Raw genomic sequence first — 16,100 nt, forward strand, 5'->3', positions numbered from 1 at the left:
TAGCTCATTACGCGGGTCGTGACTTGCCGAAATGAAAAACAAGTAAAATCGGGCAGGGGAGCAGAACACAAAAAGAGTTTATTGCAACGGATGCTTGTCGGAGATGCTGCTATCTAAGAAGGGGAGCCTGTAAGGGGGCTTCGAGGGGGTAGGGGGCTTCGAGGGAGTGGGGCCGGGTGGCAGACGCAGCAATGTTAATCTCCATAAAATGAAAACAATGCGCCGGCGCGACGGTCGCTCGCCAGCCTCAAATGTTTGAGCTCTGCAGCTCCCGAAAGGCACTGCGAGAAATAAAATGGGTATTCAACATTTTTGCATTTACTATAGGTATTATATGCCAATAAATGAATGATTGCAATAAAATTATATTACGCTTATTACAGAATATTATTGCAAAAGTATTTTTATATCTTTTGAGCATATAAAAGATTAAGATACTCATTCTCTTATATGATTATGATACTATGATGATTACACTAAGAGAGTTAACTTGAATCTCATTTCTTTAAGTGTCTATATTTTTGGCAAACAATTGCACTTCTCTCAGTGTAATTTTTAAACCCCAAGCGAGCTGGCCATGCTTCGTGGATCGCGCATTTTGCGCAATAAGTGTGCCAGACGATTCGGATTCAGATACAGACGCTGGAACAGAAGGACGGACCTTTGGACCGGTTGGTCAGCCTTTGCGATGCCCCACCAAGTTGCCGCTGCCCCTCCTCGCGCCCCCCGCAATATAATTTATGCAGCAGCAGCAGCTCAAGGATTTGAAGCCGGACTCCCTGGGTCTGTGTGTGCGTTTAGGTAATCGCTGGGCATGATCTTGGCGAACCTCCAACGCCACCGCCGTGACAAGCTGCCCGCTGAGTGGTTGGGGGATCTGGATGTGGATCTGGAAGTGGACGTGGACGTGGATGTGGATGCTGCAGTTCCTCCACTCAAACCCCTTTTCCACCCCAGCGGCTCGGCGAGTGTAAATTACAACTTGCCTCTTGGCTCAACTCCCCGACTTTTTGCGGGTCGGCCGCTTTTGCTGCTGCTGCTGCCGCTTATTTTGCCGCAGCCCGTCGGTTTCATTCAGAAAGTTCAATAGTGCATGCAACGCCAGCCACGACTTGGCGGTACCGCCCTCCCCTAACCCCATTCCTCGGCCCCCTTGACCCTTCAACTCCCCCAGCGCATTTATGATCGATACCAGAGCCGATTTCTTTGAGGCTGCCTTTTGTGATTGTCGTCGTTCGGTTTGCTTGGATGATCGGATGCTTCAGTTGCCGGTGCGCGTGAGCTCCCCAAGTTTCTGCTCCTCCTGCACGCGATTGCCTTGTAGGGGGCAGGATGTACACTTCTTTCAGCAGATACATGTGGTATAAAGAATTGTTTTAAATTGAAAAAATGCAAACTTATTCCCTTTATGATGGCTTTGATACTAAGCTTATTAAGACACTGAACTAACTGCGAATAGATCATGCTATCTTCAAGATACATTCCAACCCAAGCAAGGGTATTTTTAGTTCGGCGATCTTTCAGTTCCTGGTCCACCACTGATAGAGCATCGACACCTTCCACTGGGGCTGCTGGTGGGAGAGCTTTTTGGGAACCTGGGATCTGGGATCTTGAGTCTGGGGCGGATGGTGTTGTATGCGGCCATGTCTGGGTCTGGTCACGATTTGTTGGGACTCGTAAAACATTTTTAGCACCTCGACGACGACCACGAGGACTGACGATCATCCATACACATCGATCCGCGTGCACTTCTGCAGCTCTGCACTTCTGCAGTTCGACACTCGATTGCCTTTGTTCTCGCTGAGTTCGCCAGCCCGTTTTAATGGCATTTTTGCATTTTTCAGTTTCTGTTCCAGCTACCAAGCAGAACGCCCACTCGGTGGGAACTCAATTTTTGTCGTTTTTTTTTGTTTTTTTTTTCCACTGCTGCCAAACACATCCTGTCATTAGGGAAATAACGGGTGTTTTTTTTAGAGGTATAGAACTTTAAATTGCAATAAAACAACGATGGATTATTCGATTGACATGAATTTTATTGACATGAAAGATAATCTTGTGGCATTACATTTTAAATATGATTTCTGGCATATGACCGCCACGGCTGGCTCGGATGTAGTCCAATCTGGACGTCCAATTTGCAATGACTTTTTCCAACATATTTGGCCGTATATCGGCAATAACACGGCGAATGTTGTCTTCCAAATGGTTTAGCGTTTGTGGCTTATCCGCATAGACCAATGACTTTACATAGCCCCACAAAAAGTAGTCTAGCGGTGTTAAATCACAAGATCTTGGAGGCCAATTCACAGGTCCAAAACGTGAAATTAGGCGGTCACCAAACGTGTCTTTCAATAAATCGATTGTGGCACGAGCTGTGTGACCCGTTGCGCCGTCTTGTTGGAACCACAGCTCCTGGACATTATGGTCGTTCAATTCAGGAATGAAAAAGTTAGTAATCATGGCTCTATACCGATCACCATTGACTGTAACGTTCTGGCCATCATCGTTTTTGAAGAAGTACGGACCAATGATTCCACCAGCCCATACAGCGCACCAAACAGTCAGTTTTTCTGGATGTAACGGTGTTTCGACATACACTTGAGGATTAGCTTCACTCCAAATGCGGCAGTTTTGTTTGTTGACGTAGCCATTCAACCAGAAGTGCGCTTCATCGCTAAACGACGATAAAATGGACGTAGTGCGCGATACGTATTCCGCACAGAACCATTATTTTCGAAATAAAATTGCACTATTTGCAAGCGTTGTTCAGGCGTGAGTCTATTCATGACGAATTGCCAAACCAAACTGAGAATAAATCACTTGACAGCTGTTAAATCGGTCGCCATCTTGAACAGTAATGCCAACTTAAAGTTCTATACCTCTAAAAAAAACACCCGTTATTTATGTAGATATCGGATCGGATCGAAGCGAAGTGGAGAAAAGAGGAGCATCTGCCTCCTAACGGTGCCCCCAATCAGAGGCAGTCAAATTAGTCCCCACATAATTAACTCAACAAGTTTTTGGGCCCAGACGAATTTACTTGGGCATTAGGAGGCGGCTGCTTTGAGTTCGCTTTTATAATATTATAGCTCCTCCTTTTTGGCTGGTCGGCGATTAGCCAAATTTATGCAGAGCGCCCTCTGGCGTTGGCGAAATGATATTCCCGGAAATTGGCAAGGATTCGTAATCGGTTGAAAGAGGAGGAGGAGGAGAGGGAATGAGTTGCCTGGGTGCGTGGCATGGTGGCTCAGTGGCTCAGTGGCATGGCGTGTCGTAAAAACTCTTTGCGAATTCGAATCAGGCAGCGGCAGCGGCAGCGGGTTCGCATCGGCGGTATTAGCCATCAAGGCCATGAAAGACATTAGCTTGGTGGATCGTAAAACCCCTGAACAACGGACACAGAGAGGGCTAATCCGTGGAAACTCTAAACTCTATCCCAGAGAGAACCTCTTTCGGCGCGAGACTACTCCGTCGGCTAGGTAAAAGCCGTAGAACTCTTTCCACTCTTTCGACTCTTTCGACTCCTTGCCGATTCCCCGATCACCGGAGTCCCACTACCTACCTGTCCACCGCCGAGTTTGACGTTTGCCCGCCAATTGATTTGACATTGAAGGCTCTCTACCGTCAAATAACCCTAAATAAAACCATAAAATCCTTCTGCATGCTGCGAACCCATCCATCGAAAGATCCTCACCTTGAGCCACCCGCCATCTAAGGTTTGTTTTTTTCCTTCCCACTTTTTTGACGCGTTTTTTAGCCGAACTCGTAAATGTGAGGAAATCATTTTTTATGCAATTCGTTGTCAACGACTTCTGAAAATTCAGGGAACCGCGTTCGTTTTTTACGCAATGCCATGTAACGCCTGTTGGATTGTTGTTTCTTCTTTATGGTTGGCGAGTTGACTTTTTTAGAGAAAATTATGAGGGAGGAGCGGGCATTGAGAAAGGGAGTCAGGGAAAAGGGAAAACGTCCAGTACCAGGAAACTCTAAAGTGAAAAAACATAGATGTATTCTTTATGAACTTGGCTAAAATAGCCGTTCGCTTCGATCGCTTGCTGAAATCCTCGCCAGCACTCAAGTTTCAACGGGTTAACTTGGTGCAGCGGCGTGTGGATATAGACATAGATATATAGATATAGATAGACAGGGATGGAGGTATACCTGCACCCACCACGCCCATAATCCTTTTATGGCAAATAAACAAACAACGTCACGGCGACTCAGTCGTGAAGGATTGCCGTGGCTAGGTAAAAAGTGCCAAAAGGGTGCAATAAACCGGGTTGAGATGGCCAAAGGGTATGGCACGGCATGGCACTGTATGGCACTGTATGGCATGGTTATCGATATGGAAGGATGGATGGGCAAGAGTTGTTGCACACGCGCAGTGGCATTGTTGCACACTCGGTTTTATGGGTGTGTGGTTTTAGCCCTTTGATGGGCATGATCATCCTGTTAATAGAAAGCGTGGAAACCCGTTGCAACTTGTAACCCTACCTGACTCTAATCCTTTCCGCGGCGATTCTGAACCCTTTTTGGCCCAGAATCGTTGGGCGGAGGCGAGCGTGTCTAAGGCGATTTAATTAACGCGGTCGCAACTAAGCCACCGAATACCACCGAATACCAGGACATGGCTTAAATCGGAACCCTTTCCTTCGGACAGAAGGACAGGAGGAGGTGGCCCTGCTAAAAGCCATCCGGCTACTGTTCCGAGGACGGGTTAAGGATGCACGGATGCAGTAGCATCGTGGGCGTTATCGGAAAAGTCAGACAGGGAGCGGTGGGCGGATGGATTTGACTTCCAGCGAAAGGATTGCCGGACTTAACTTTCGGAAAAACTCCAATATTTACCAAATACCAAAGGGCCACAAAGTGCACTTTGTGCAGCACTTGGCCAGCAGTCGAAAAGTCAAGTCTGCTCTTTGGGATTTCAACAGCAAATTAACCGGCTGAGCCGGCAAAACGAGGATCCACAAGGCATTGCGGTGTGCCCATGTCTAAGGGATTAGGAAACATGGCAGCTCCCTTTGTAACTTTGAATTTGGGTCACCTTTGAAGGTAACAAACAAGTTTCTGTCGACTTTCATTCCTGCACATCTGAGCGATTCTTTTCTGAGAAATCCAGAAACTTCCATATGATAGCATTATTCAAATCTTTCAATAACAGATTTGGAAGCTTTTAAAACAGTATTAAGATAATAATATATCATAATAAAAGAAACATTCCTCTACCCCTGAATATACTGTTAGATCCTACCAAAATATAAACCCGTTTTGGACTGCCCCCTTTTTCAGTTAGCCGTTTTCCGCATCACGCAATCCCAAAACCCAGATCCCTTCCACTTTTTGCCCTTATAAAGTCGCTTGCCCAAGCAACCCAAAAAATACGAGGCAAAAATACAAACGCAGAACGTAACGAAGACAACAGCCTCGAAAGGAAGGGGAAAAGTGTATTTTTGCATTGTTTTTTTACCTGTTGCTAAATTTAGAATGTCTGTCGTCGGGTATTTGCTGACGTTTGTGTCGAAAAATTAAGCCTTCTGCCGCAAATAAACCCCACCCACCCACTCGCCACCCCAGCCCCTTTCTCATTACCCTCCCGGCCCGAAAATAAAATTCTGGGCAAAATGCGTCGTTACGCTTAATGAGTAATAAAATACTTTGCACAATGTGGGGAACAAATGCGATTGCTAACTCACTCGCACGCATGCCGTCTCGCTCCCACTCTCGCTGATCCTCCCACTCGGGCTTGCCAAAATTTACAGCGCCATTAGTTGCAAAAACAACAGCATCATACTCAGAGAAAAAAAAGACAATGTTGTAACTATTATTTAAACTGAAACCTTTCAAAAAACTTATAAAAACTGATGATAAAATATTTTAAAATAAAAACATAATATTGGGTTTTAATTATTTCATCCCATCAGCAAAAACCTTTTTTTGAAGTATGTAATATTTTTGCGAAGTGCACTCGCAACAGCGGATAGCGCAAATGTGGCGCGCGTTTTTAACAGCGTTGGCGATTTTTATGGCGTTTTAATCGCGAGAGTGGCGCGCGCGGCTAGAAATTTATTTTCGCCGCGGCCATGGAGCGTCCGCATGTTCTCTCTTTCTCTCTCTATTTGCCCCACTCGCGGGCTTAACAGTTCCTCCCCTTTCCCCCACCAAGTACTGTTATTTTTAGTTACATGCCGCTGTTGCCGACCTACCGACTTAAAAGCGGCGCGTGGGCGTTTCTGCCGCTGTTAAACTCGCGACGTCGCTGTTAACAGAGCCCTGCGATCAACAGATAAAGAAATAGTTCAATAGATACTAGATGGACTAGATATGTAGATAACATCTGGAAGATACTAATCAAGTTAAGTTATACTTCTTAACTTTCTTTTTAATTTAATGTTTTTAGTATCGCTTTAAGGATTATTAAATAGCTAGTTACATGGTCTAAAGCGATTCAAAATATCTTAAATGGGTTTCTTATAACCCACCAACGTCTTTGTGTTGTTTTCAGTGATCAGGGCTCCCGGGGTTTATGGGGAATCTGGGGATCTGGCGCTGTCTAATTTTAGACGCAATTAGCAATGCGCACATTTTTGTGTGCTTGCGCCTTTTAGACTATAAATTTTTGCCACAGTTTATTTTAGAAGCTGCATGTGATCGGGTCCGCCAACAGCAACAACAATGGGGCGTCAAATTGGGCGTTCAACGCACAAACAACTGCGAGTGTATCTGTATCTGTATATGTGACTGTATCTTTAGCATTGTATCCGTGAGATACATCCACACCTTTGGCTGTTTTTGGCCAGCGAGCATGATGTAAAACGCCGCCAACGTTTTCCGTACCTCTCGCTTTTTTGTTTATTTTCTTGTTGCTTTTCGTTGCAATTAAATTGGCATGCACAAGTGCCGCCTCTGCCGCCGCCACCGCCACCGCCGCTGCCGACGCTGACCGCGGGCGGACCGCCTTTTGATCGGCTGCCAAATTGTAATTGGAACGCGAAGGTGTTGTCGACGTCCGCCACTACCGCCTATATATAATATATGTCCATATTCTTGGGGCATGTGTTCTCGGCATAACAACCTTCCCCGGCGACCACAAAACGCACAACGCACTAGACAGTCCACAAAAATGTCAGAAATTCCCCAAAAACGTTGTGATTTTACGAATTAATTTGTTGATTAAGTAGAATGTTATTTAGTTATTTAGCAGAAGTCCCTCTTGAAGTGTAGTAAAATCGTATTACCTTGTACATTTTTATTGTACATTTTCATTACATGCAGCTATATTAGCATCTATCGTAAAACTCCCAGCTGCTTTCATTGTAAAAAGAAGAAGGTAAACACCCGCTTTAAGCCGACTTGAATGTTTTTTGCCTGACTGACTCATTCCAATGTAACTTTGTTGACCATTTGTGGTTTCGGCATAAGTTCACTAATAAGTGGTCAGAGTCCAAGTCAGGTTTTAAAATGATTTCCCACAAGCAAACGTCAAAGATAACGTAATTTCCCTTTGTAGGATCGTGTAACCCAAATATATGTCATCTACCTTTACTGATCTCACCCTGGTTACACTAATTGCATGTTTATTTCCAGTTCTTGAAACCATATCCATATTTTACAAATAATAGAGGGCTTAAGCAGTTACTTAAAATATCACTTTCAATATGTGTGACGCACACTGGCTTTTTACTACCAAATAAATAATAACTTTAGCTTAATTTTCACCTTAATATTCTGAGTTTTCAGATAATACCCTTTTTTCATTCTGTTAATGAATAGTTACTTAGCTAGTGCCCAACTATACCGCGTGTCGCGTAATTACAGCCAACCTTCGATAAATCATTACTCCAAACAAAACATAATATGTGTAAAACGTGAAAAGCCAGCGCCGCACGTAGAAGCCATCAAACTGAATCTAAGCGTCCGGCGGAGCACGTGTGATCCACGCAGCCTTGTCCATAACGATTTCCATTTCATTCAGCCCGTCGGCGGCTATCGATCAAAAGCCAAAAGGGCGACCTTCACTTAATTGAGGCGCACGGCATGCTGAATGAGTGAGTGTCCGTTGTACAGACTGGTCTGGAAAATGCTAGGGGGGATAACTATAGCCACCACCCAACACCCACTGCCCGAATAGCCAACCACCCAACCAGCGAGCCACCCACTTCCGCCTGGCGTGCGCACAACCTTGTGATCTTGTTTACTGTTTAGCGACCCCCGAGCCGCAGATACACACAGTACACACAGTACAAAAAAGCGAACCTGTCGCACTGCTGGGGTGGCGTCATATAGCCAGCTATTTTCACCTTCTATGGGACGTCGTCGCGTTGGCCGCATGAATCAGCAAACCACGAACGGCGAGCCACCAGAAACAGAAACAGAAACCACCGCAGAAGCAGCACCACCAACAGCACCAGCACCACCAACACCACCAAGACCATCAGCAACGGCTGAAAACACAGCCTCTTGTGAATCCCTCAGTCAAGCCAAACCGATCGCTAATCGAGCGACGATCACCAATGGGGGTTTCGCAGTGTGATTTCCAAAAAGGAAGAAATGCCCATTCCCGCGAGCCACGGGGGCGTATGAGTAACGCGGTGTGTACTTTAGGTACCGCTCGCAAGCACACACACACGCACATGCACACGAACGAACACAGCAGACACACAGATGCACGCACACACTCGTGCGAGCAGGTAGCGCATGAAGTATACCCCTAGGTAGCCGCACTGCCACTGCAACTGTATTGGTGCGGTCGTGTGGCTCGCGCTCGCGTCTCGCAGCGGCGATTTAGCCCACGAACCTGTCGATCAATCGTCAGTCGTCCGCCGAGAGCCCAGCGATAAGGTAGTCCCGCTACGCTCCGCAACATCCAGACGCAGTAAAGCATACACGTTTATATATATACACACACACATATATGTATATATAGCGCAACCATCGGCAAGCCGAACGATCGATCCTTCTGCTTCGTGCCGAGTCGTTTCGGTCTTTTAATCGCACTGCAGCCAGAACCTGCTGCTCATTCGTCTGCCGTATTTCGTAGCGTGAGGTTCTATCGCTCCGCTTTGCAAAACCGAACCGAAATCAAGAGAACTCAGATACCAAGCCATTTTACGTGCTTCTCTGCGACGCTGCGCGAAAGTGAAACCAAGTGAACTTGAATATTAAAAAACTGTCAACTGAATTCGAAATTCGACAAAAAGCCAAAAAGCAGTGAACTCATATTGCGAAGAGCAGCAAATTCAGATTTGCTGCCAAGTGAAAACCAAACTGTGCCTCAAACTCAACAAACAATATCTGACCGAAATGGTTACCGGCGTAACAGCAGCCAACATGACCAACGTTCTGGGCACCGCCGTTGTGCCGGCCCAGCTCAAGGAGACGCCGCTCAAAAGTGACCGTCGGGTAAGTGTCTATCGAGAACAGCAAGCTCGAAAAACCCAAAAACCCCAAACCCTCCCGCAATGGATTAAATCAGAACCGCTAGTTCCCCCGAAATCTGTGGATTACAAATTAAATGAACCGAACCAAACCAAACTAAGCCGAGAATTCCCCTAATTGAGAGCCACCCACTTCGAGCTCAAGTTGATTTCCATTCGCGACTGTGGGCGGCGACTGGCCCCATCAATCCCGCTGCCCAAATGCATTTCCTTTTTAGCCATCTCCCACATGGCTGGTTGGGAATAAAAATAAAAAAAACCGCCTGAGCCAGACCAAAAAAAGACCGCAACCGCCGTCGGCGCGCCAACACAAAGCGAATTTATCTCGCGTCGCGTTGGTGGCATTTACTATGTGGCATATGGCATACTACTCCGACTACACACGCTCCATCCATTCATGAGTGCCGCCCAAAATTGGCTGGCGGAGCTGCCCACCAGCTTCCCAGTTTCGGATATGGACTCGGATTCAGATTCGTATTCGGATTCGGCTTCCACTTGGCGCGTGCGTCGCGTGGTGGCTGCAATTGTCGGTCATCAGCCGCCGTTTTTGGCCATTCGAGCGGCACCGGTTCATTGAGTTGGCCAGAAAAAAAGCTGACTTTATACGTGTCCAAATTTGGCAGCTTGTGCTCCCTAGATAATAATGTACCTAGTTTTGTCATCTTCGAATTTTCCGCTTTGACCTTGTCGCATTCTCTTTTTTTTTGCGCTCATACCTGGTTGGTTTATTTATAGCCACTGGCTGTAATTTATAACCGCCAAACTATTTTTAAATAAATGCCTCGGCCGAGTGGCGCTATAAATAGAGCACGCGCCGTGCGACTAAATTTGGCCGCCAGCCAGTCAATTCGCCTCCCAGTACCGCAGATCCCCCAGATCCTCACCAGCCTCCGCCGCATCCGCCGCCTCCTCCTTGATCTCATCCAATCCAAATGTAGACCCATGCAGCCTACTCTATTTTTGGGTCGCTGCATGAGGTCAAATTGGCCGTGCGAAAGCCGTGACTAATCGATGTTCTTTCCATTTCTTGCCTCTTGCAGTCGAACAAGCCCATCATGGAGAAACGCCGACGTGCCCGTATTAACAACTGTCTCAATGAACTCAAGACTCTGATCCTGGATGCCACCAAAAAAGACGTAAGTATCTGACAAGAATACAAAAAAGAAACAACAACTAAATATAAGATTTCTTCAATAAAGAAAACTATATTTCTGAAAACATTTCAACTACTTTTGCTTAACTTTACTAATTTCCGAATTATTTTCTCTCTACTTTTAGCCGGCTCGCCACTCCAAATTGGAAAAGGCCGACATTCTGGAGAAGACAGTGAAGCATCTGCAGGAGCTGCAACGCCAGCAGGCAGCCATGCAACAGGCCGCCGATCCTAAGATTGTGAACAAATTCAAGGCCGGATTCGCCGACTGTGTGAACGAGGTCAGCCGCTTTCCCGGCATCGAGCCCGCCCAGCGTCGTCGCCTGCTGCAGCACCTGAGCAACTGCATCAATGGCGTGAAGACGGAGCTGCACCAGCAGCAGCGCCAGCAGCAACAGCAGTCCATCCACGCCCAGATGCTGCCCTCGCCGCCCAGTTCGCCGGAGCAGGATAGCCAGCAGGCGGCAGCGGCGCCCTACCTCTTTGGCCAGATCCAGCAGACGGCCAGCGGATACTTTCTGCCCAACGGCATGCAGGTGATCCCCACCAAGCTGCCCAACGGCAGCATTGCCCTCGTGTTGCCCCAGAGCCTGCCCCAGCAGCAGCAGCAGCAGTTGCTGCAGCACCAGCAACAGCAGCAGCAACTCGCCGCCGCCGCAGCAGCAGCGGCCGCAGCAGCAGCACAGCAGCAACCCATGCTGGTCAGCATGCCCCAGCGCACCGCCAGCACCGGTTCCGCCAGCTCGCACTCCTCCGCCGGTTACGAGTCGGCGCCCGGAAGCAGCAGCAGCTGCAGCTACGCCCCGCCCAGTCCGGCCAACTCCAGCTACGAGCCCATGGACATCAAGCCATCGGTCATCCAGCGCGTGCCCATGGACCAGCAGCCCCTGTCGCTGGTGATCAAGAAGCAGATCAAGGAGGAGGAGCAGCCCTGGCGGCCCTGGTAGAGGGTGTCTATTGCATATACACATATGCAGACAGATAGACAGCCCCCTATCGAATCTCCCGCTTTTAAGACTGACCCCCCCACCACTCACAACTCATCCAACTCACACAGGCGCTGGCGTTGTGCGCATGCGCGTAGACATTTCACTTCATTCGCCGGGATTGCGCAAATGTTGCTTTGAAGTGCTGCAAACATGCGAATCCTAACTCGGTCCGCGGCTTCGTCGGCTCAGTTTCCTCGCTTATATCCTGGAAACCGCCGGCGAGGCTAAGGTCCTTCATCAGACGCACCCATACACACACACTCAACCACACACACACACAAACGTTGTTATAATTTATTTATTATTATATTATGTAATCGATTTGAGAGAACGGTATTCTACCAGGACATCGCCAAACTACCTCAGTCCAAGTACTTGGTGTTGAATTGCCTCATGTATCATGTATTACTCTTTGAATAACAGCAAATCAGCGAAAGTCTTCCAAACACTCACCGCAAATCGAAATGTGAAAAAAAACACTTGAAAAGCTGAAATACTTTTTATGAAAAAGATAAACGCAAAGGCATATAGCTCTTACACATAGACGTATGTACATCTCCATTTAAGTATAGGTTTTGTACCATAGCCAGCTAAGCTAAGCCGCTTAGGGTTTTCTCTCGCTCTTAAGTCTAATCAAAGAATAATTATATTTATAAAACACAAAACTCTATTCGTAAGGCCACGTGATATAGTGAACATAATGAGCTTCTAAGAAAAACAAAACAAGAATTTGATGCGAGCAAAAGCAAAAAAATCAACAAGAAAGAAAAAAACAAACAAACAACACACTAAAAAGAAATAAATTTAAAAGATTGTACTAAAAATCAAATACGCAAAACTGTTTCGTTATTTTAGTGGTTGGGGTATCTTTTTTTTCCATGGGCTCTTTTTTTTCGGGTGAAAGTCCCATGCTGTTTATTTTTAGAGGTTAAACGGTCAGAGTGACAAGAAACTTATCGAGCCCCCCGACGAATTATGATGACTTATCGTAGCAAATTTCGACGCTAATTATAATGCCCATGCATGGCCATGGTGAAATTCACTCCGCTGGAGAGGATCGACGATACGGCACTGCAACTACGTTTTAAGGGGCTCGATTGTGGCCGTTTCTGCTAATGTAATCGGCACGACGGGTTGAAGGCTTTCTTGTGGCCAGACCGCAACGGATATAGATATATGTGTGCCATAAATATTGTATGGGAATGCTTTGATTTTCACACATCCGTCCGATAAGCCAGGAATTCTAACAGCTGTGACGAATAGTATTTCAAAATATTTTGCATTTCAACCATTGACTTTGCCAGCGAAGTGAACAGCAAAAGTTAAGTCGCAAAAAGAGTATATTTTGAAATTCAACGCAGGTTAGCTCTAATTGCAGTAAGCCAAAAATTCCTTTGGCTGATGATTCGGCAGAATACCGAATTTTATAGGCATATGGAATTTCAAGAGGTTGGCCAATATAGCCATAGCCGCAGGAAAGTCGATCCGGATCGCGGTAGTTGCAACTCAATCGGATATCGCCATGGATCATGAATGGCTGATAGCGACGGACGCAGTTGGAACTTCCCTGGATTTATCCACTTCACTCCACTCCGGTGCAGTGAGTTACTAGCTACACGATATACTCGTATACAGTTAATCAGTCATTAGGGAAATCTGTTGCCCAGTGGCAACCGAGCCCCGAGTCACGCCCTTCAATTCACATATCCACATAGCACCCCCACCACTCTAATCTAAGCAAATCCCTGGGCCATTAATCGTCATGCTCGTGACAAAAGTTTCCGCGAAGTCTGCGGAAAGAATACCGCATCATGCTGATAATATGGGTGCGATAAAGCGGATAAGTGAATAAATTTGTTTTCCCATTTGCTGGTGAATCAAGTGCAGAGCTCGCCTGCCACTCCCGTGATGCAATGCGTCTGAATCTGGGCCTACTCTCATTCGCCGCATGACTAGATCCCGTATTCACTCGCCAGCTATTCACAAAACTAACTCGTGCAGCCTCAAAGTCCGGGGGAAAACTGTCGTAAAAACTAAGTAAAAAGATTGCACACAGCCGACGCCGTTCAGATGTCGCATGTTCTGGAATCTGAACAGTACACTGGAAACACGCTTCGAGAAAAGTCCGATTGGTGGTTGAGTGGTTGGGTGGTTCGGTGGTTGCATGACCAGGCTTTTGCCCCACTGAACCGAAAGTGCACTTGATTAGTCACTGTGCGTTACCTACTTTCGGCCCATTAATGAGGATTACTCATCGTGGCTCGTCTAGCTGGAAATAGCCTCGAAAAATTAGCCAGCATGTCTGCTAATTTACAAAGAAACCCCCATTGAAGGAATAATAAAGCGCCCACTGAGTCATCATCGTTCGCTTTAATTGGCGAAAATCTGGTTTCATTGAAGGACCAAATTGTTGTTTACATTTTCTAATCAGAAAACCCCCAAAAAATATCCCCTTTGGCCCTAGCCTTTTGGGATCTTTAAGTATTTGTTTTATTATATGACTAATCAAGGGAGCCTGAATCAGAATGAAATGAAGTACAGTGTTTGTGCTTATAAAATAATATCATTTTCCCATCATTTGTATCTTATGAACTTATGGAATTAGTAATGCAAGTAATACCCCTAAGTTCCTAAAGCGATAAGTAATAAAATGAAATGTACCAACTGGTGACAACAAACAAATATAAAATCTTAGCTCACATATTATACCATTTGTTTGCTTTCTTGGTGGGCTATATTTTTAACATTTTTAAGGTTTTTTAAAAACCTCAAGTGCTCCCTATAATTCATGCATGCTACCTCATTTCCAGATCAGCACTCTGTGCAAATTGCGATTTGCATTGCTGCATTCCTTCGACGGCAGTCAGCATGTCGTCCGATTTTTGGTTCCGCTTGGAAGTCGGTGGTCCTTCAATTTGATCTGCTTGGCAACGCCACCAGTCACTCCACAAAGCGAATTTGCCACAGTTGCACACAAATGAAATCGAAATTAAAGAACTTCGGGGTACTTGGTACTGGGTACTGGGTTCTTGTGGGTTTTACTTGGGTTGTTCTATGGGGTAGGGAAGTTAGAGAAGTCAGGGAACTCAGGGTCTGGTGCGACATTTGAGGCTATTCGCGACTGCGTGGAATGCCGCCAGTCGCCAGTTGTCACGTTTTGCTCTGACAAATGACCCCAAAAATGAATGAAAAAACAAAGCTGTTTGTTTACGACGACTCGTGTAGCATTCCGTGGAATTGTGTGCGGCATGGAGCAGCTCACTTCGCATCGCATCGCATCACACCACTCTACTCCACTTCACTCCACTTCATTCATGGTAATTGAAGATCGCTTCGTCGTCGTCGCAGATTTTTCGGCGAATTGCCGCCCAGATAATCCGGAGTTGAAGTCGCCATTGGCATAAGGAGGCTGCAGCTGGTGAATACGGGGAGTACGCATAAACAAGTTGAATGACCCAAGAATTTCGCGACTCTAATGCCAATTCCGATTGCGATTCCAAATCCACTTCCACTTCCCTGCCAGCCAATTGGCAATGTCAAATGCGAGCCAAGTTTAATGACTCGCCGACTGCTCTTGACACCCGCACTGACTCTCTTTGGATTATTATTGGTATTGGTATATTTTCGGTGTTTCGAGCTTTGTTTACCATGGTTTTTGTTTTGAACCCGTTTTGCGAGTCTTGATTAGAGGCAACGCATATGAAATGAGCGCGAGTCCCGCGAACGGGGATCTCGGAAATGTTAGGTGCTATTGAACCATGTGCGGCGGTTCAAGGAGATTGTGATTCGACGAGATTCTAGCTGCTAACTGGGCCTAAACACAGTTACACAGACGGCAAGGTCGTTTTGTCTGGTTTCGGCTGGTTTTTTTTTTATTTTTGTTTTTAGTTGTATTGGGCTTCTGGGCTAGCAGACGTGCTCAGCATAGACAAGCGACGGCATCGAATTCGGTGACTTTGACATTCAACTCGCTGTTCGGCGGTTCAAGTGGCACTAGCCAAACCACTCCAGAACCACCATCCCAACCACTGAGCAAGGTCAGTTTTCTAACCAACCCCAGCCATGCGGTTCACCTACTTTACACCTTACACTGCGCCATTAAAATTCCGGCGGGGGTGTTTACACACTCTATCGCTGATAGGGCACCCCAAACACCTGAGTTGAACCACCACCTTATCACCTTGAGCGGCACGTGACCGCCCCACTCGGTGGTTATAGTGGTGCGAACCAATTCCCCCGAGCAACCTGATCGCATGCCATTGGATCCTTGGGGTGGGGGCTGACTTCACCTGATGTAAATATCAACGGTGCTTGGATATATCTACATACATGTATCACTCCAAACTGACTTGCAGAGAGGAAAATGTTCTTCCAGTTCATAAACATGGAAAATAGTAAATAGTAATACTAATATAATAATAATTCACTGGCTTCTGCTTTTAAGTTTCCATGCCAAATTACACTTTAATGATTGTTTTATTTTTTCTAGCTCGATGTTTATGGTTTCCGATTGAAAACGTT

The 16,100-nt window shown here is 46.3% G+C and overlaps 1 protein-coding gene across 1 annotated transcript; it reads left to right on the plus strand.

The window, feature by feature from the left end:
- Nucleotides 1-8,809: 8,809 nt before the first annotated feature.
- On the plus strand, nucleotides 8,810-12,387 carry LOC122615609 (protein hairy). The gene is made up of 3 exons (XM_043790619.1): nucleotides 8,810-9,402; nucleotides 10,478-10,573; nucleotides 10,716-12,387. The coding sequence occupies exons 1-3, from the start codon at nucleotides 9,304-9,306 to the stop codon at nucleotides 11,535-11,537; spliced, it is 1,017 nt and encodes a 338-aa protein (XP_043646554.1). The 5' UTR covers nucleotides 8,810-9,303; the 3' UTR covers nucleotides 11,538-12,387.
- The last annotated feature ends 3,713 nt before the right edge of the window (nucleotides 12,388-16,100 follow it).

Source organism: Drosophila teissieri, chromosome 3L, assembly GCF_016746235.2.
Source record: "Drosophila teissieri strain GT53w chromosome 3L, Prin_Dtei_1.1, whole genome shotgun sequence".
Taxonomy (NCBI): Eukaryota; Metazoa; Arthropoda; class Insecta; order Diptera; family Drosophilidae; genus Drosophila; species Drosophila teissieri.